General features: G+C 54.1%; 1 protein-coding gene across 2 annotated transcripts in view; it reads left to right on the top strand.

The window, feature by feature from the left end:
• Cpne2 (copine 2) overlaps nucleotides 1–19,796 on the top strand; it is a 38,376-nt gene that overhangs the window by 13,909 nt on the left and 4,671 nt on the right. For both annotated transcript variants that reach the window (XM_005345602.2, XM_005345601.2), the window contains exons 2-14: nucleotides 1,986–2,203; nucleotides 4,431–4,610; nucleotides 4,995–5,069; nucleotides 6,697–6,768; nucleotides 7,843–7,926; nucleotides 8,159–8,248; nucleotides 8,696–8,794; nucleotides 9,119–9,205; nucleotides 10,358–10,417; nucleotides 11,276–11,409; nucleotides 13,087–13,141; nucleotides 15,819–15,870; nucleotides 16,941–17,074. In XM_005345602.2, the coding sequence (XP_005345659.1) occupies nucleotides 2,024–2,203; nucleotides 4,431–4,610; nucleotides 4,995–5,069; nucleotides 6,697–6,768; nucleotides 7,843–7,926; nucleotides 8,159–8,248; nucleotides 8,696–8,794; nucleotides 9,119–9,205; nucleotides 10,358–10,417; nucleotides 11,276–11,409; nucleotides 13,087–13,141; nucleotides 15,819–15,870; nucleotides 16,941–17,074 (1,302 nt within the window). In that variant the 5' untranslated portion in view covers nucleotides 1,986–2,023. The remainder of the gene's footprint in view (nucleotides 1–1,985; nucleotides 2,204–4,430; nucleotides 4,611–4,994; nucleotides 5,070–6,696; nucleotides 6,769–7,842; nucleotides 7,927–8,158; nucleotides 8,249–8,695; nucleotides 8,795–9,118; nucleotides 9,206–10,357; nucleotides 10,418–11,275; nucleotides 11,410–13,086; nucleotides 13,142–15,818; nucleotides 15,871–16,940; nucleotides 17,075–19,796) is intronic.

Below are 19,796 nucleotides of genomic sequence, written 5' to 3'. Positions count from 1 at the left end.
CAGAGTTCAGTTCCCCAATAGCCGTACAGAAGGCAGGCCTGATGATGCGCACATAGAATCCCAGTGCTTAGGGGGGCAGAGCAGGCAGAGCCCTGCAACTAGCTGACCAGCCAGTGTAGCCAGATAGCCAGTGAGTTCCAGCCTCAATAAGAGACAGGGAGGCAGCTAAGTAGGTAAGAGTGCTTGTCCTGTAAGTGTGTGGCTCCGAAGACTTGAGTTTGAGGACCCAGAGTCTGTGTTAAAAGATCAGGCATGACTGTGGGTGCCTATAGCCCCAACTTCGAGGTGCAGAGGGAGTTAGAGTCACAGAGCGCACTGGCCATCCAGCCTAGCCGAAAAGGTAAACTTGTTGGCAGAGTGTTAGAGGAAGACACCTGGCATCTTGTTCTGGCCTCTTCCTGTGTGGCCACGGTACGCACCTCGCGTTCATGCACAGGGCACACACAGCGAAGTGGAGAACTACCGAGGAAGCGCTGGTGTCAACCCCTGTCCTTCACAAATGTACAGGAAGGGATGCACACACAAAGGGCAAACAAGATTATGCCAACCCTGCTTCTGGCTTGCCACCACTCTCATTGTGAAGTCCAGCTACCCATAGGGACCTGGGCTTATACAGACCCTGTCCTACACCCTCACTGTGTTTCAGCTAGACCAGGCTAGGGGGCTCCGTAGGAGCTCTAGCCCCAGAATTGACCAGAACTAGAACGTGCTCAGCAGGCTGCTGGCAGGTCTTGGAGTGAAGTACGTACTCAACAAACATAGAGGAAATACATGGGCCTCGGTTTCCTTCCCTGGAAAATGGGATAGTACTACTATGTACTCCACAATACTGAGGTATGAAGCAGTGGGGGCCCATCATGTTCTAAGGCGCAGGGGCATAAGCCCCCTCCTGGGGGAGATGCAGGTCAGTAACTGATTGAGCAGTGAGGGGACTGAATATCAGTGAAGCCCTTTGAGGTGTTTGGGAACTAGGGTTATCGCCCGTGTTAATGCGCATGCATTTGTGAGCTAGACTCTGCCCATGGGAATCTCAAAGAACCAAGGTAAGACAGTGTGTTGGCAGATAGGAAATAGGTCCTGAGAACTTTAGGTTCGTCTATAGGGCCAGTGACAAAGGGGGTCCCACAACTCCCTTACCCCATGGAGATAGTCCCTCCACTCCTGCATATGGACACCTTGTCCTCTGAGGGAAACAGGGCCACCGACAGTTGGCAGCATACACTGCTCAGCTGCATTGGTCAAGGATGCCTGGGAGTGTCAGTTTTGTGCTGAATCAGCTTGAGCAGGACCAGAGTGGGGTAGGAGGATGTGTTTGTTTACTTATTTGGGCACGCACCCTTCATATATGCTCTAAAGCCTTCTGTATTCCAGTCATGAGCTTGGGCTAGAGGTGCGGGAGGGAACATAACAGGCAACAAACAAGGTCCAGTTTGAGTAAGTTACCAGAAGCTCACTTCCTAGTGTCCAGAGCAACAGGGAAAACCCAAGCCATCATATACTCCACCTGATGCGTTGCTCAGGAGAAGCCCAGGTTTTCTGGCACAATGCATGCAGAATACCGGTGTCCACTATGATGTCCTGTGATCTTACATGGACAGCATGGATCCATGCATGGTAAGGATGGACTAAGGCAAAGAACAGGTACCAAGGCAAACCATACACCTCTCGGAGACTCCTCATTCCTTCCGGGTGGGTGTTTTGCATTCTCTCTCCAACAAGCTTTTGCCCGTGTCTTACACACACACCACCTGCCATCTCACCACCTACTTCTTTGTTTTAGTTGAAACGGAGGCTTGCCCTGTAACCCAGGCTAGCCCTGAACTCAAGAACCTCCTCCTCAGCCTCCTGCATGCAGGGATTACAGGCTCGTCCCGGTGTCCCCAGTCTATACCCAGCTCTTGAAGGGCAAATGCTGAGGTCTCCTGGTGACAGGTTAACACATGAAAAGTATCCGTCCTCTCCTAATGCTTACTCTTCTTCTCCAGACTGCCAAGAACTGCTGCTGCTGCCGCCACCGACCCCCATGGCCTACATTCCAGATGGGGGTGCCCCCGCCCCAGGGGCCATCCCCTTGGGCTCTCAGTGCTGTGTGTGCAAAGTGGAGCTGTCAGTGAGTGGCCAGAACCTGCTGGACCGGGACGTCACCTCCAAGTCTGACCCCTTCTGTGTCCTCTTTACCGAGGACAATGGCAGGTGGATGGAGGTGAGGCCAGCCGCGGTGTCTGTGATGGGCAAGGGCTGGCTGGGCGGCAGAAGGGCACCTCCTGGATCCAGGGAATGCTGGGGTCCCGCCCTTGGGGCGAAGGCTGGGGGTGGAAGACCACTTAGGGAGCTGTCACTTTTCACAAGTAAACTTTAAGTGTACTTAAAATATTACTTAAGCCAGGTGTGGCGGTACACACCTGTAATTCCAACACTGAAGCAGGAGGACTGAAAGTTCCAGGTCAATCAGGCTACATAATAAGTAAGTTTCTGTCTCAAAAAACCTAAATATTTTTTCTGGCTGGGTGTGGTACTGTGGGGGCACATGCCTTTAGTACCAATACAAGCAGAGACAGGTGGGTCTCTGTGAATTTCAGGCCAGCCAAGGCTACATAATAAGACCTTGTCTCCAAAAAAAAATCCCCACCTATATATAGATATAGATTTATAGCTAGACTTCTATCTAAATTATCACCCACAGATATATAATTATCATATTTATTATATCCTAATAGTTTATATGGCTATAGTTAGGAAAACTTTTATAGTTCTGTACAGACTTGCTTTCTGCAAGGAACCTTCCTCTTTTGTTTCTAACAATCACCCTCTTGGCTAGAAGCAAAAAGAAATAAGTTGTTCAAACTTGAGCCCCGGAGATGGACTCATGCCCAGCAATGCTACTCCCTGCTGTACGATCTCAGGTGAACCCCTGTCCCTTTCTGGTCCTGTCTATTTATTTATTGAAAGGGCTTTTCTCTTTCCCTTACCTACAGTGACTAGCTTCAGCATGGGGGCCTTCTGGGCTGGAAGCCTCTGGCCTGAGGGTTGGGAAAGGCTGTGGTTTAGGAAGTTACTGAGAAACTTGAACTGCTCATATACTAGCTTTGACACCTATTACAAAGGAAGTTATGACTGTCATTTGTCAGATTTAGATTAACTCGAGGAAGACAATCTGGAGGACTGTAGACCTGCCTGCCAAGGAGAATCCCTAATCCCAGCCCAGTGTCTCCTCTTCCATATCATTCTGCATGCATGCATAGTTCCAAGCATATATACTAGCATTTTGTTTTGGGTAGCAGAAGCTAACCTAGAACTCCTGGTCCTTCTTCTTCCTCCTGAGTGCTGGGATGGCAGGTGTGTGGCCACACTGAGTTCCTGTTTGAGCTGAACGAGTGACTGGCACTTACTGAACATGCTTCGGTTTCTGGGCCTCACAGACGCTGGCTTCTTGTAATGAAAAATACTTCTTTTAAAAGAGTTGGGATTGCTGGCCAATTTACAGAGGGGGACAGTGGGGCTTGGAGTATGCAAGGTTCCTGTATTTCCAGTGTGTTGGTGGCATAACCAACAGAGGGAGGTGTGACACCAGGTCAGCCCCGGGGGTCAGGGTAGTCCAGGCCTGCAGGTACTAATCTGCTCTGAGATGTCTCCAGAACCTGCTCTGCATGCTCCTCAGGGAGTGGTGTCTCCCCAACTCACGAACCCCCAATCTCTACCACCCCCAGATTGTCCACACAGGCTAAAAATAGTCTTAGTCAAGGCCTCTTCCGATCCCTGCTGCTCTTGCCCTTGGAAGCCTGGGTGGAAGGAAAAACCAACATAGCCCGGGTCTCAAAATAGACTCACTCGGGCTCTGCTGTGTGTGTTCTGAGGCCAGGAGGTGATTCCTGCCCAAACTACCATGTACCCACAGTGCCCAGCCCTGGCCCACCAAGGCTTTGGTGTCCAAAGGAGGTGGGCATGCTAGACTGGACAAGTCCAGAATTTTGTCCAAGTTACAAACTGAAGCCCTTGACCCGGCCTCCCTCTGTGATCTCCTTCCTCTCTTAGCACGCATGTACAGTGTGATTTTTGAGAAAAGGGTTTTCCCAAAGTAAAACATAGGAAAGCCACATAGTCAAAGGCCTTTGTTTTACAGAGGTAAAAGCGGGCCCAGATGGGGACAGGGATTTGTGCTCTGTCACTTACCCAGTCGGGGTTGTGGCCTGAGCTCTGTCCCTTGTCCCTGGGAATGGCAAGGCTCAGTAGAGTCAAGAGGGAGGCTCCTGGAGTCAAGACTGGGCTCGGGTCTTGCACCTGCCTCCCTTGAACTTAGCATCGCAGAGCTTTGGTGCTCACGGGCTGTGAGCACTGGCTGGAGGTGATCCGTAGGAAGGTTGACAGGCGCTAGCTAGAGAGGGAACCTGGCCGCCATGACTCTGCCTCCCGTTACCATGTCTCTCCGCCAGTATGACAGAACAGAGACGGCCATCAACAACCTCAACCCAGCCTTCTCCAAGAAGTTCGTGCTGGACTACCACTTCGAGGAGGTGCAGAAACTCAAGTTCGCCCTGTTCGACCAGGACAAGTCCAGCGCGCAGCTGGACGAGCATGACTTCCTGGGTCAGTTCTCCTGCAGCCTTGGCACGGTGAGCCTGGGGCTCCCAAGTGGAGTGGGGTACACACAGGCCTCGGAGTCAACCTCTGCCCTTGGGGTCGGACAGCCCTTAGACTTAATTTCCCATGCTCTCCTTTCCCTAACCAATCCTCCTGGCAGACTCTCCCATCTACCATACAGACATCCCAGGAGCCAACAGGCCCCAAAGTGGTGTAGCTCAGTGAGTCTGGGGCTGGGCAGAAAGCTTCCACGGAAGGAGTAACCAAACCCAGTGCCTGCCACCTGCAACCACAGAGAAGAGGGGGCAGTGTGATACATGGTGCCGTCACCACCGTCACCACCGTCCTGTTGTTGACCCATCCCCAAGAACCCCTGCTGCCTCCCTGAACTCTCCTCCCTGTCTCTCCCATCCCAGATTGTCTCCAGCAAGAAGATCACCAGGCCTCTGCTGCTGCTGAATGACAAGCCTGCGGGGAAGGGCTTGATCACGGTATCTGTCCCCCTCCCTGCCCTTCACATCCCTTCTCTGTCTCCGCCACCCTCCCCCATCAATGGACTGCTTCTCCAGCAGATAATCACCAGCTTTGTTGGGAGTAAAAAGGCCCAACTTACAACTTAGCAACAGGTCTCTTAGCAACGGGCTTCTGGCTCTACAGATGATGCACTGGGGGCTGGCTGGCTGGGAGACTATCAGAAGGCCCTATACGATGATACGATGATGCGGCTCAGGGCCAGGGGCCTCTTTATCATCGGGAGGAGGGGTGTCCGGAACCCTCACAGTATCCCCCCAATACTAGTCCCTGAAGCTCCCCCGCCTCCACGGAGCATTTCACAGGCTCCTGATGCATATAACACAGTCTCTCAGTGATTCCAGCAACGGCAATGGTTCCCCCTACACCTTGCAGTGATTCCAGCCACGGCAGGCTCTTCCTGTGGATGGGCTCCTCGGTCGTCAGAGGCCTAGAAGGCAGGGCAAACCCCATCTCATAGATGAGGGAAATGAAGCCCAAGAGAAGCAAGAGTTCCTCAAGCGAGATTTCCTCATCCGGCCTGTGATGTGCTGCCGAAAGCAGCTCATACTTCTGTGTGCGCTTGGGCCCCTCACTCCCACCCATGGCTCCCTACTGCCTGTGGAGTCTTTGCTTCAAGCTGTGAGAACCCTCAGTCCCTGCTTTGATTCCCCGCCTCAATAATTTCTCTTTTCCCCAAGTTCAGGGTAAGCCAAATCCATAACATGTCTCGAAAGCCCCCAAGATGGTTCCCAGGTTGTTGTTGCAGCCTGGAAGGCACCCCTCCGCAGCCCTGCCCATCCCCCTCTCAGAGCTCACAGTCAGCTCTCAGGGAAGCTTCCTTGCACTCAGATGCCAGCAGGGGGACCCCACTCAGTGTTTGTCCAGGATGCCTGTGGCCCCATGCTAGGCCTGGGTTCCTTCCTCTGGGAGATGGGATGATAGGCACCATCCTATAATCTAGGTGAAGAACAGGAAGGCAGAAAGGGCCCCAGGGCCTTGGTCTGTCGAGCAGGGGTGGTCAGTCTCAAGCAAGACTGTTCTCAGGTAAGCCCCTCTTAGAGGCAGGACCATGAGTCCGTCAGTGGGGAGAGGCCACAGTGGACTTTCGCAGTTGTGCTGAGGTCTGAGGTCTGTAGCTATGGAGACGACGTGAATAGATGATGATTAGTGTGCATCCCCCATCCTCCCCGGACCTCAGTGTACTCAGCTGTGTGTAGCTCTCAGGTTGGCAACCAAGCTCGAGGCTTGTGCTCCCTGAGGAGGGCTGTGCTCCCTGAAGAGGGCTGTGCTCCCTGAGGAGGGCTGTGCTCCCTGGTATGGAGCCTCTCCCCTTGATTCGTTACCACCCCCCCCTGACTAGTCCCCATATTATCTGCCCCTCTCCTGAGCCACGGAACTCACTCTCTGAGTCTTCATAACCAGTCTGATTGTTACCCCATTTTCCAGAAAATGGAAACCAAGGTGTAGAAGTCAAGAGGCTGGTCCAGGCTCACCTAGCGCTCACGCTCACTCCCCTCTGCCCTGCACCTAGCCCTGCAGAGATGGGGCCTGGCAGGGTGCAGAAGGGGAGGAGCAGACCCCACTCTCACAGCCCCAACCTTTCAGATTGCAGCCCAGGAACTGTCAGACAACCGTGTCATCACGCTGAGCCTGGCCGGCAGGAAGCTGGATAAGAAGGTAAGCCAGGCAGGGAGGCCTTCCAGCAACAGAAATTCTCCCACCGTGGGACAGCGCACTGCCATGGGGAAGGAGGAGAATTGTGACTGGACACCTTCTCGTTGTGGCCCCCTTTTCACACTCCCCAACTCCGCTGTGGCCCTCCAGGGTCCAGATTCTTGCCCTTCACCCTCCTCTCCTTAGGCCACCTGGTTAGACCAGACCCTTTGCTTTCCTCGGCTTTATGAATTTTCTCCTTTTCCAGTGCTGAGGATGGGACCCAGGACCTCACATCTGCTAGCCCTGGGTACCCAGGTTAAACCACGACCCCTCTGTCTCAGGCCCTTCATGGTCTCTTCCCTCCACCTGAGACCCTCTTCTTTGAACATTGCCCTGGTGCCCCTCCTGTCCTTCTATAACCCCCTCCTTGAGCCCCCTCCAGACGTGACAGTGGCCTCCAGGTGCCTGTCTCCGGGATGCACACTGTTGTCCTGTACACTCTTACTCGATTTTTACTCTGTCCCCTCCACTCCTGTGTCACTTCTTCAGAGTGCCATTCTTTTTAACTTACATGAATGGGTTTCTAGATGCCTTCATGCCCTTTGGTGACAGGCATTGTGGGTTTATTACATTTGGAGGGGTCCACAGAGCTACAGTCCGAGAACAGCTTGCAGAGTGAACTCTCCTCCATCCACCATGTGAATTCTAGTCACCAGGCTTGATGACAAGCGCCGTTTGCCAAACCGTGACACTGGCCTGCCCTGTAGTTTTAGGGCTGTGGTCTCTAATGTCCTTGTGCCTGACCTTATGACAGGCATGGCCTTCTTGGAGCCCTGTGCTGCTGTAACCTTCTCCACCTAAGGCATGGTGTCTCTAGAACACAGAACCCTTGCCTCACTCTGGGGGTTTCTCATTTTTCAGGTGGTAGCACCAGACCTCTGGCTGAACCCCAGGGAGGTTGGGGGAAGAGAAAGGGACAGACTGGCTGCAGTGTACCTCCCTCCAATCCTGAATCAGGGAGGTGGCTGGGCTACACTCCAGCCCCCCTGAATCTGCTAGGGCCATTCCTCTCACACATGTCCTGCTTCCCCCCAGGACCTCTTCGGGAAGTCAGACCCGTTTCTTGAATTTTACAAGCCAGGGGATGATGGCAAATGGATGCTAGTCCATAGGACGGAGGTAGGTAAAAGGAGCCGTTGGGGTTGGGGTGGGGGCATCTCAAGACTTTTTGATTCATCAAGCTGACAGTAGGGGGCGGCCTGTGCTGCCCCAGCCATGTAGATCCCACCAAAAGGACCTCAGGAACATTGGCTTCCAAAATTGGAAGCAAGGCTAAGGGATTGCCCATCTTCACATCCGTCTCTAGTGGGTGCTAATGAGTCTGCGCGTTCTGCTCCTCCCTGCCTCCCAGGTAATCAAGTACACTCTGGACCCTGTGTGGAAGCCGTTCACTGTGCCATTGGTGTCCTTGTGTGATGGGGACATGGAGAAGCCCATCCAGGTTAGTGACTCTGGGGCCGTGTTCCCCACCCCGCCAGCCCCACTTTTGCTTCCACCCCAACGGGGCTCCTGGTATACATGTTATGACCCTAGGGGCCCTAGGGTCAAGGCCTGGATCTGCCTGACCCTCAGGACTTGGGTAGGATCCCCACCCCTAAGATCCCTGCTATGTAAGGACTGCAGAGTTGCTGGATAGCATTGCAGAGGGTCCTGGCCTGGCCAGAGGAGGAACAGATGCCTGGTGGTTAGAGTAACCAGCACAGCCTTCATCCTCGGGTAACTTCAACCTGCTTTCCCGGCAACCCTGGAAAGTTTCCCGTAGGAGGCAGCTCAGGAACCCCAGAGAGACCAGACGGCAGGAGGGAATGCCCACACAATAGACATGAGGTTTGCTCAGGTGGGAGCAGGCTGAGACAGCTCTGGGGTGACCATGCTGCACCTGTCCCAGGTTATGTGCTACGACTACGACAGTAACGGAGGCCACGACTTCATCGGCGAGTTCCAAACCTCTGTGCTGCAGATGAATGAGGCTCGGGATGGCGTCCCGGTAAGATGGGTGTATGTGCTGAGATCACCGGGTCCCAGCAGTGACTGCAGAGAAGTGCAGGACGTTGACCCCAGCACGTACGTGCTCCTCTTCTGCCTCTGTGACCTCCCTCTGTCTATGGGGTAGAGGTTCAGGGTGTGGGTGAAGCGAGAACAGCCCCCAAAGCCTGGGCATCCAGAAAGTAGTCTGGAGGAGGCCTCCCAGAGAACCACTCAAGGGAGGCATCTGACCCTGGGTCTAGATTGTAGAGGACATTCTGGGGCTCTGGGAGAATGGGATCTTGAGATCCCCCAGCTGAGCTTCCCTTCCTTCCCACTGTGCCAGCTGGAGATGGAATGCATCAACCCCAAAAAGCAGAGGAAGAAGAAGAGCTACAAGAACTCGGGTATCATTATCCTGAGATCATGCAAGGTGAGCTGAGGGTACACAGAAGCCTTGGTCTCCTTGTCTGAAGAATGGGTGTGTGGAAAGGCAGAGCATGCTACGGCTTCGTCTCCTATTCCCTTCCTGTGCAGAGCCAGGAAGGGTGTGAGCTGATTTCCCAGGTGATTTTTCTAGCTGGGAACCACGTCTGCCTACCCTGGAGGCTTATTCCGTACACTTGCAGCAGAGGCTGGGACTGAGCGCCCTGTCTTTTGGCATCAGTGAGGACCCAGGCAGCTATGGTTTCCCTGGTAGAAATGAGGCCATTAAGACTCAGAACACTGTGGTCAAGCCACGTTGGCAGACAGGACAGTAAGGAAGGCAGCGTGAGTGGACAAGTGTACCCGGCTTGGCCTGAGATGCAGGAGAACATGGCTTAACTGCCTGCTGAGGCCTCCCTGTCCTAGTCACATCCTAGCCCAGACTGTCACAGGGTCACGGGGGCCTTTGGTGGCAGCGCTACAGACGGTGCTTGGTCAATGCCAAGCATGATTTTGGATCTATTTCCGAAACACCTGCCACTCAACATATTTTGGCGCCTGCCTGGCTATTTCTTCCAGTCCAGCCCGATTCTAAGATGGTCTGCCTGTGCAGTCCAGGCTGGCCTCGAACTTTTCATCTTTCCAAGCTCAGGCCATGACAGGTGTGGGAGGGGCATGCCCCTTTAAAAAATTTTGCTTAATTGCATTTATCTTGGAGAGATCCCTGATGCCCCTGACCTGGAAACATGCTTTGCTGGCAGAGGCCTTGACAGCAGACATGGCATCTCCTAGCTGTTACGCTGCTCAGGAAGCCTTGGATGGGCATCTGCACTTGGAGTGTGTTAGCAAGGGAGGCAGCGAGGCTTCGGGGAGGTGGCTGCCCAGCGCCCAGTGAGTGTTGAATGCAGGCTTCCTCCATTGGATGACTGATTGGCAGGCGTGACTGGCTCTGGGAGCTGGTCCCTGCCTAGAATAGCACCCGTGCTCTGGGTTCCTCATCCGCTCATGGCCTTTACTAGAGAGGTCTGGAGTCTGTTGTGATCAGATCAGGCTCAGCTGCTGCCTCTGGCCTTCTCCTGAGGCTCTAGGGCACAAGCACCAACTCCTACAGGGACATCCATAGCCCAACCAGGACCCACTGACTCACCATTTCTTCCAGATACACCGGAACTACTCTTTCCTGGACTACATCCTGGGAGGCTGCCAGCTCATGTTCACTGTAAGCCCCCTCCCCGTTACCAGCCTACCCATGATCTTCCCTCAGGGCTCAGGCCTCTGCCACAGCATCAGGGTTGAGTGATAGACTTTAGTTAGGACTTCCTTGGGGCAAGGGATGCAACTGACTTCAGAGGAGAGGGCGTAGGGAGTGTGTCCTGGTTGGTGGGCTGAGTCAGGCTTGGCTGGGGGCAGAACGGGGGCCCAGGCCCTCCCACGCCCTCACCAACTCCCCCCCCCAGGAGAAAGGTTAGCTCCTCCCACTGGCTCGGAGGGTTCCACTGTCCCATTGCTCCTGCCTTCTCTTCCATTTACTCGGGCCACACCTCTGCTCCTGGTAGTTCTCTGCCCACCCCAGGGCTTTGCAGGGTTCCTTCTGCCACCTTTGCCAACCTCCCCTGGTGCTTTCTGTCCTCTGACACATCTGGCGTTCATTGTCTTGTCTGAAAGCATCTGAGGAATTTTCCACTCATCCGCATTCGTCCCTCTCCTGGGCTGGAAGGGCCATGGACTTGAACCCTCTCTATTTTCTTTCTCCTCCTTCCCCAGCTTGTCCCATAGGCCCTGGCATATAGTGAACACTGGACTACAAGGTGAAAGGCTTCTTTGCCTGTTTCTGTAGTGCAAGCTCCAAATGGCCTCACAGCCCAGTTCCTGCTCCTCACCCCAGGGGGCTGCCAGCCTTCCCTGCCATGGGCGGCAGGGGAGCAGAAGAGTAACAACCAAACAGTTCTCAGGTCCCAGCCGTTATCCCGGAATGTGTAGACTTTCTGTGTCCACTAGGCCCTCCTCGTCCCTGAGGCTGTGCTGGGGATCTGGAGTGGTTGGCCACACTGCTTGGCCTTTTTCCCTCCTTCTGCAGGTTGGAATAGACTTCACAGCCTCCAACGGGAATCCCCTCGACCCTTCTTCTCTGCACTACATCAATCCCATGGGCACCAACGAATACCTGTCAGCCATCTGGGCGGTGGGACAGATCATCCAGGACTATGACAGGTACACTTGGAGATGACTCTGAAGGTCAGCTGGCATCCCTTCAGACTGGGATGCTCAGCTTGTCTGAGCTAGAAGGGACCCAGGGATCTGCAAACTTAGAAATGGCGGGCAAGAGGCATATACACAGTTATTGTCCCTTCCGGTCCCCCGGCAGACTTTGCCCATCGATTCCTGTACTTGCCTGCCAAGCCCGGGTTCAAACTGGACTCTTTCTATATGTGATGTACCAATTATCTAGTAAGCAGATGAGTTAGGATGGAAGATGAAGCTAAGTTGCTACTGTGCAGTTACTGCTTTCACAGCTGTTGGGTACTTGTGGGACAGAGGCAGACTGACCTATGTAAGTTCAAGGTCAACTGGGTGCTACTGAAGTGAGTTTTAGGCCAGCCAGGGCTACATAGTGAGACCCTGGTTTTTGTTTGCTTGTTTGTTTTGTTTTGCTTTTTGAGAATGTGTCTGAGTGAACATAGCCGAGGACTAGGGCCTAGATGGTCCAGTTTCAGGGCATCGGGCTTACAGGGTGGCTGTGCTTCCAGGCCACACACAACATGCAGAGCAAGGAAGGCTTCATGTTCAGTGGAAGACCCTGATACCCACCAGGTCACCCATGGCCTCCATTGGCCCCCAGGCTCAGCAGAACCCCAGGGGCGGCTGGGAATCTGCCTCCCTTTCACCACCTCCTTTTTTTTTTAATATTTATTTATTTATTATGTATACAATATTCTGTCTGTATGTGTATGCCTGCAGGCCAGAAGAGGGCACCAGACCCCATTACAGATGGTTGTGAGCCACCATGTGGTTGCTGGGAATTGAACCCAGGACCTCTGGAAGGGCAGGCAATGCTCCCAACTGCTGAGCCATCTCTCCAGCCCTTCACCACCTCCTTTAACTGGTCTCCCTGCTCTGTCCTGGGCTCCATCAGTTCTTGTTCTGCACAGCAGCCAGAGTGTCTTTGATATAAATGTTAAACGAGTAAACAAACAAGACACTGTCCTTGCCCGGAAGTTCATCAGAAGAATCATTGGGATTTGGAGACATCTGTTTACATGTGAGGCAGAAGTCATGGGAGCACCAAAGAGAGGCATTATGGGGTCTCAGGGACCCGTCAATAGCCCTTAAAGAGAAGTAGCCATTTTGGTTGGGCCTTGGAGGATGAGGAAGAGTTTGTTAAGGAAAACAGATTTAGGGAGGGCTACCTCAAATGGAGCATAGTGGCTGACGTTGAGACAGGGTGTCCCCCATAGGTGTGAGGAACTGTGAGAGGCCAGGTGTGGGCGTGGCTTTCAGGCACAGGAGGAAGGTGAAACCAGGCTCTGGGGCTAATGAAGGTAGGTCATGGTTATCATTTTAGGAGTACCCCCCACTGTAAACAGGAAGTTGGAAGCACCCTTTTGCTTCCACTGTGATCTTAGGGTGCTTCTAGGACCACTGCTTAAAGTTTAGCAATGTCTGCTGTGTCAAGCCATGTTCCACTGTCACCCAAAGGTGAACCTAGGCTTGGGCTCAGAGGGGAATAACTCTGGATGGGGAATTTCTACTCTCTGTTCCTGGAGTGTATAAGGTACACAAGACTGTGGACCAGAGGAGGATGGTGTGGCGTGGGGGCGGGTGTGTGTGTGTGTGTGTGTGTCTGGGAGGGCTGCCCAAATGTCTCACATGTTCTCTCTGTCTGCTCAGTGATAAGATGTTCCCTGCTCTGGGGTTTGGGGCCCAGTTACCTCCAGACTGGAAGGTGAGTGACATGAACGCTCCCTCCTTTGGTGGAGATGGGGCTGGGGCTGGGGCTGGGGCAGAATGGAGTGGAGGGCTCCGGGTTCTCTCTGCCATGCACTTAGCCCAGGCTACACCTGTGTCTTAGTCCTGTACCTCTGTGAGTGAGGCTAAGAGCCCAGCAGAGGATGGTCTGGAACGCAAGGCAGAGAGAGGGGTAGACACGTGCTGCAGGGCCAAGATCCACTCTGGGTGAAATGGAGAGCCCAGGCACACAGAGTTGGTCAGGGCCGAGCTGGGGTGGAGAGGGGTGGAATGGGGGGAGCAGATCAGGGAGGAGTCACAGCATGGACATCAGGAAAGGCAAAAGGTCAGGGAGCAGTGCTTGTTGGCTCTTGGGAGCGCTTTGCAGGCAACTCTACCTGATGGCTAGCTTCATTGTATTCTTACCCCAAGCTGCAGAGGTCAGCTGTGGTCCCTCTTTCACTGTGGAGGAGGCTGGCAAAGGGGGTTCAGGGAGGATAGAGTACCCAGCGGTTTGAGTCACAGGGCAGGGAGAAGGGGCCCTCAGCCTCCCTGACTCCAGTGGATGGAAATAGTGGGAGACTTGGTTAGACATGGGGTGAGCAATAGAGTTTACAAAGTACCAGGGAGAGAGGAGGGCCAAGGCAGGCAGGTCTTGGGTGCTGGAAAGGAGACAGAGGAGGAGAAAGAGAGCCTAGATGCCCATGGAGTGGCCTGGGTGGAGGGCAGATAAGGACCTCACATATGGCAGGAGGAAACTCTGGGTGGCCCAGCTTGGGAAGTCACTGAGAACACAGGCCACAGAGCTGGAGAGCTTCTGCAGCCAGAGCCATAGAACACTATCCCATTTCACAGATGGAACAGCCAAGGCTCAGGGCTTTAATATGGCTTGCCTGAGGTTATCTTCACCCTGGGGGCCTGTGCTCCAGGAGGGCACATGGACTCTAGGATCATGCCCAAACCCGTTTCCTAGAGGAGCAGCCTGTGGGGATGGCAGGCATGCCAGCTCAGCTGTGCTACACACCTGTAGAACGAGCATGGCCTCCCATCGTCTCAGCTCACCTCAGGGCTCACCTAGGGCAGCCGAGTGACTCTGGATCTGACACAGGAACAGTGGGCATCCTAGCCCTGAACTGTGTGAGTGCTTGCCCAGGGATCCAGGCTGGGGCTCTGGGCAAACACAGATGCCATAGTGGGGGAAGGAGGAGCCAGTGGCCAGGCCCAGCAAGAGCTTGTTGCTAGGACAACAGCCAGCTTCCAAAGAACTCAGCCGAATGAGATGTTTCTTGAGCAAAAGCCTTGGAAATGTCACGAGGTAATACCGGGGGGTGCTGGGCCTTGGCCAGGCTAAGCACCCAGTAGTGCTAACACAGTGGCCTCTAAGCGGCCAGGAGCACTGCCTAAGTATACCAGACCTGGCCCTCCTGGGCCCTCATTCTGTCATTCTGCCACCTGACCCGTCCTATGAAGCTGCCTTCCTCTCTTCCTTTCCCGTGTGCCTTTTATCTTTGACTACTTCTCCTTGGCTCCTTCCTGCTACCGTGTCCCACCTGGTGCTCCTGCTCCCTGGGAGCCCTGGCCTGCATCGTCCACACTCGCGTGGGGGGTTGGCTGTCTGCCCTGGCGCTGTCCTCACAGCACCCAGGCATTTACTTGTGCTGTCTGTGTGGAGGTACCTGGCTCTCTCCTGCCGTGCTAGTCCCTGGAATACAGTTGGTGTGAAGCCCTTGTTTGTGATAGAGTGGGTCTGGGAACCAGCCTAGTGGCTCAGCAGGTACTGGAGCAGACATGGCTTGGCTCCAGAGCTTGAGAGGCCAGCTATTTTTTTTTTAAAGATTTACTTTATTTTTAATTATGTATGTGTGTCAGAGGGGAAGTCCGTACATGTGATTGTAGGGGCTGGCAGAGGCCAAAGGCATTAGTTCATTTATAGCTGGAGTTACAGGTGTTTGTCAGCCCCTAGATATAGATGCTGGGAACTGAACACGGGTCCTCTGCAAGAGCAGAGTGTGTTCTTTACTCCAAAGCCCAGTCTCCAACCCCAGGCTGGGAGCCAGGACTTGTGACAGGGATGCAGGATCAGGCCTTGGGTTGCTGCATAACTTATGTGTGACCCACTCGGCCCCATTGCAAGGTCTGATTCCCTAGTTTAGCCATGAGCGGTGGTCAGCCAATCCCAGTTGTATGAGGTATGAGGTAGACTTCTGTTTAACACCCTGCCTGGTGCTGAGATTGGAAAAGCCTTCAATGCCCAAACAAGTGGCTCCCCAAATGGAAAGAGCGAACAGGGGCGTTCCTAGTGTTCCAGGGTCCCACTGCTGTTGGGGCCATCTCTGTCCCATTCAGGTCTCTTGACAAGGGAGGTACACAGCATCCTGGGCACCCTCACCCCAGTGAATGAATTGGCATGTAAGGTCTCAGGTTCACCATTATGAAGTAAGGGAGGCAGATGTGGGATCAGTAACCTAGATATGGCAGAGTAAGGGAGTAAAACCCCAGAGGTGCTGTGGGCACTCCTTCAGCCAATCGCCTTTAAGAGACCATGCAAATAAGAGACCACACCCAAGTGGGCTGGTATCTTAGAGGCTATTGGTTGGAGGCGTTCCCACAGCACAGAGGGGGCTGGCCTCGACGTGGGCAGGATGCTGCCTCTCAGCCTGTCTTCTGCTTTCTAGGTGTCCCATGAGTTTGCCATCAACTTCAACCCCACCAACCCTTTCTGCTCAGGTGAGTGTGGGCCCTGCCTGCAGAAGAAGTGGGCAGAGGGAGGGGGACAGGATTCCAGTGTCTGTTCTTCCTATGTCCTCCCTGTCCGGCTTATTCAGAGGGACAGGTGAGAGGAGTGTGGAGTCCTACAGTCCTAAGTTCAAGGACGACTGCCGCCTGTGCCTGGCGAAGCTTTGTAGAAGTCGCAGCATCTCTCTGGGCCTAGGGAGGTGTGCTACCTGCTCAGCTCATTTCTCGGGTGCATGGGGAAATAGATGAGAATTAGGGGGACAGGTAGCAGAGCAGTTTGTCATCTAGGAAGGGCATCATTACACTCCTGCCTGCCCCTCTCCCCTGATGGCCAAAGATGGACAGTGGCCTGGCATGGAGGGGTCAGAAAGCGATGGAAGTTCAGCTCCACCCCTTCCCCACATGTTGCTCAAGACAGTTCAGAAACCGAGAGGAGAGAAGATATTGGAGGGGATGAAAGGGCATCTTCTCCCTTTGGGGGATCCCAAGGCTGGACCAGGATGAACTCCACAGAGAAGGAAGTTCCCCATGTCACTAGGGCTGTAGCTATGATTTGGGAATAGAGGGTGTCCCTTGGCCATAAGTGATGGCCAGTTCTCCCTGGACTCTGGTTTAGTACAAGTCCTCAAAGACATGCGTAAATTTAGGTTGGTCCATGTCAGCCCTGGGCCAGGAGCATAGCATTGTGGAGTGTTGGCTGGTCATGATTGTAAGGAGCTGTTCAAGTCCATCCCCCACGAAAGCAGCTGCCAGGAATGTCCAGAGTGGACCTCCAGATAGTTCCCCGTGTCACCTGCTTGCCTGGCCCCTTCTTTGTCATTCACCCCCTAAGAGAGGCTCAGAAAGCTTAAACAGGTCACCCCAGGCCTACACTCAGGCCTGTCTGAGTTTCATAGCCAGGCACTCTAGGACCTTAGCCCTGCCCTTGAGAGTTTCCTGTTTCAAGACCACGCTGACCATGGCAGGGACGTTCTGGGGAAGCATGGAGTAGATGCTCTGTCAGCAGCAGGGTGAGGATGGGAGCCCAGAGGTACTGAGCTGACCCGGGTCATCTTCTGCAGGTGTGGATGGCATTGCCCAGGCGTACTCAGCTTGCCTGCCCCATATCCGCTTCTATGGTCCCACAAACTTCTCCCCTATCGTCAACCACGTGGCCCGGTTTGCAGCCCAGGCCACACAGCAGCAGACGGCAACGGTAAGTAGGCAGCAAGGGCGTGTGCACGCCAGGGTGAGGCTAGCAGTGGCTGGCACCCTGCCCAACAGGAGGGAGATCCGATTGGGATGTGTGCTCTTATCTTCCTGCCAGGATGGGGCTAGAGAGGAAGATGTTTCACCTCTCTTGGTTCCCTGGCCAGGTGAGGTGCAGACTCGCTCTAGACTGCTGTCCATCTGGTCCTGAGACTGAAGAAGCCCAGTGTGATGGGCCTTGCTTCCTGGAGCCCTGCTCGGGAAAGCAGTGCCGTTGGAGCATTGCAGGAAGTCAGATTTGTGACCCCCTGCTCATCTCGTCCCTTCCCCCAGGGCCAGATGCCAGTGCTTCCACACGGGCTCTTCCCCACACTGCATGGCGACTCACTAGCACCGCAGGGCCATCTCCTTTTGGTCTGACTCTGCCGAGCCATTCTCGCCTATGTTCCGACTTAGCAGCCTCTTGGCCACGGGTTCCACACCTGTTGGTTCTAGATCTGGCCACGTGGGCCAGGGCTCTGTGCACTCAATTCATTATAGACCCTAAGCCTGGCACAGTGCCTGGCGGGTGACAGGAACACAGTGCTCTGTAGATAGATGGGATTGGGTCTGTGAAACCATGCCGCTAGCCTATCCCAAAGGGAAGACTCTCCACCATGAAGAAGGGGCCCGCTGTGGGACTGTTCAGAGGAAGGAGGCACCTGTCACTGGGGAAGCAGAGGTTGGCTTTCCTGAAGTAGAAGCAGAGAGAAAAGGGAGGTAAGAGCTGAGAAGAGGACGCAGGGCTGGCTCTGGGAAGAACTGGGACTGTCCTAACAGTCTTGGAGGCAGATAAGGCTCTGGGGAGGAAGCCTGTCTCAGTCATGTGCTCTGCGCCTCTTTCCATGCGCCTAGAGCAGATCAGTGTCCTGTTTGTGTCACAGAGGGTCATGCCAGGCTGCCCGGGGAGGTCAGCATTTGATAATCCTGGAGTACCCCATGCAAGGCCTTGAATGAGTGGAGTACGGTAAGCAGGAATAGTGCCCACAAAGTGCTGAGGGAGGGACAACCAGGAAGGGGCTAGTGGTCTGTACCATGCATTAGATGAGTCTCTCAGTTTAGCCCCGTCCGTGGCATCTGAGAACTCAGATTCCTGCTTCTCTTTAAGCCCATTTCCTCTGATACAGTGGGGTGCTGATCCCTGTGATGATGTAAGATGGGGTGACCAGAATGGACAGTAACTCTGTGAGGCCTGGCGGGGACATTGTTGTTGTTCTTTAGTTGCTGGGGGTTCTGAGATATAATAGCTTGGATAGGGCAGAATAGGGGGCAGCCTTCAGCTTCACTACCCTCTTGTGAGGGTGCCAAGCTTGGTGCCAACAAGGCTACATGAGTCTTAGAAAGGAATGAAGACAGGCCTGCTTTCTTCTTTAGGAAAAACCATCTGGGCAGGGAACATGAGCATATTCCAGCAGTGTGCCCAGCCTCTGCCTCCTGCCATACCTGCTGCCAGCTAGGAGTCAGCTGGGCAGGAGGTGGGGTTTGGAGACGTGCGGCTTCATGACTGAGGGGCTCCAGGTCTGCTGGGGTCTTGTCCACTCCTCTTCACCCGTGAGAACCTCACCTTTTGTTTTGTGTCTGTGCTCAGACACCTGCTCTGGCCTCTCTGGAATCAGTCCCATTTGGTCTTACTTGCTATTGCAAGGCACCCTTGGCTTCCTGGGGTAAGCTGTTACCCCTCGGGCCTTGTGACTTCAGACGGTGCCTAAGCATCTCTAACTGAGAGAGTAGGGCCCGGAGTCTCTACTGCTCCTCCCGCTCTGAGGCCCAGGAGTAGATGCAAACTTCTCCACCACTTGCCTCCACCCTTTCCACCAAAGGAGGTCAGTAGGGATGTGGGGTGGCTCGAGCTCAAGGGGAAAGAACCTAGTTCGAGCCTCATCTCCCCCCACTTTCTGGTTGTGCTACTCAGGCAGGTTGCTGAAGCTTTCTGAGCTTTGGTTTTTCTCATCCAGCGCTTTCCTTCTGTAAGTACCGTAGGGATTCAACCAAATGCGCGTGTGCATTGTTCAGCCTAGAGCCTGGCACACGCATGTGTTGGTTATGGGACTGTCTGAGGGCACTGCTCAGGCTAGCATTTGGTAATGCTGTGCACCTTGAGGCCCACGGCATTGGAAGTAACTGGTGGGCTAGCTGCTGCTTCTGTTTAGCCATGTTTTGGCGCAGGGGAAGCTGATGTGACGTCACCCCCGTTCCCTCACATCTGCATACACAGCACACCCACGTGCAGGAAATGCAGGGCAGGTGGTGGTGTCTCCAGCAGGCCTCGCTCTTCCATTCATTTGGTCCGCATGTCTTTTCTGGGCATTGCTGTGCAACCTCAAGGATGCCTGGACAAGTGAGGTCCAGCTTATAGGCTAGCAGGAGTTAGCTGGGAGGCCACAGCAATGATGCAGTGTGACCACGCCTCTGATGGCTGCAGTACAGGACCATCCAGATGGTCCTAACTGACAGCGGACACAGGAAAGGTTGGTGCTTAGAAGATGTCCAGACTTAGACTTGAGAGACTCTTTAGAGTTAGCTTCCTGGGGTTATATCTGTGCATGTATACGTGTGTGTGTGTGTGTGTATAATGGCCAGCAAGGGGAACAGCATGTGCAAAGGCATGTGTGTGCATATTGTGGATAGGAGACTGTGACAACGCAGGCAAGGTTGAGAAGGCTGGCTGTCTCCTATAGGACCTTGGAAGC

The sequence above is a fragment of the Microtus ochrogaster genome, chromosome 4 (assembly GCF_000317375.1).
Source record: "Microtus ochrogaster isolate Prairie Vole_2 chromosome 4, MicOch1.0, whole genome shotgun sequence".
In the NCBI taxonomy this organism is placed as follows: Eukaryota; Metazoa; Chordata; class Mammalia; order Rodentia; family Cricetidae; genus Microtus; species Microtus ochrogaster.
The sequence above is the reverse complement of the archived record's forward strand: the minus strand, read 5'-3'. Positions and strand labels throughout refer to the sequence as shown.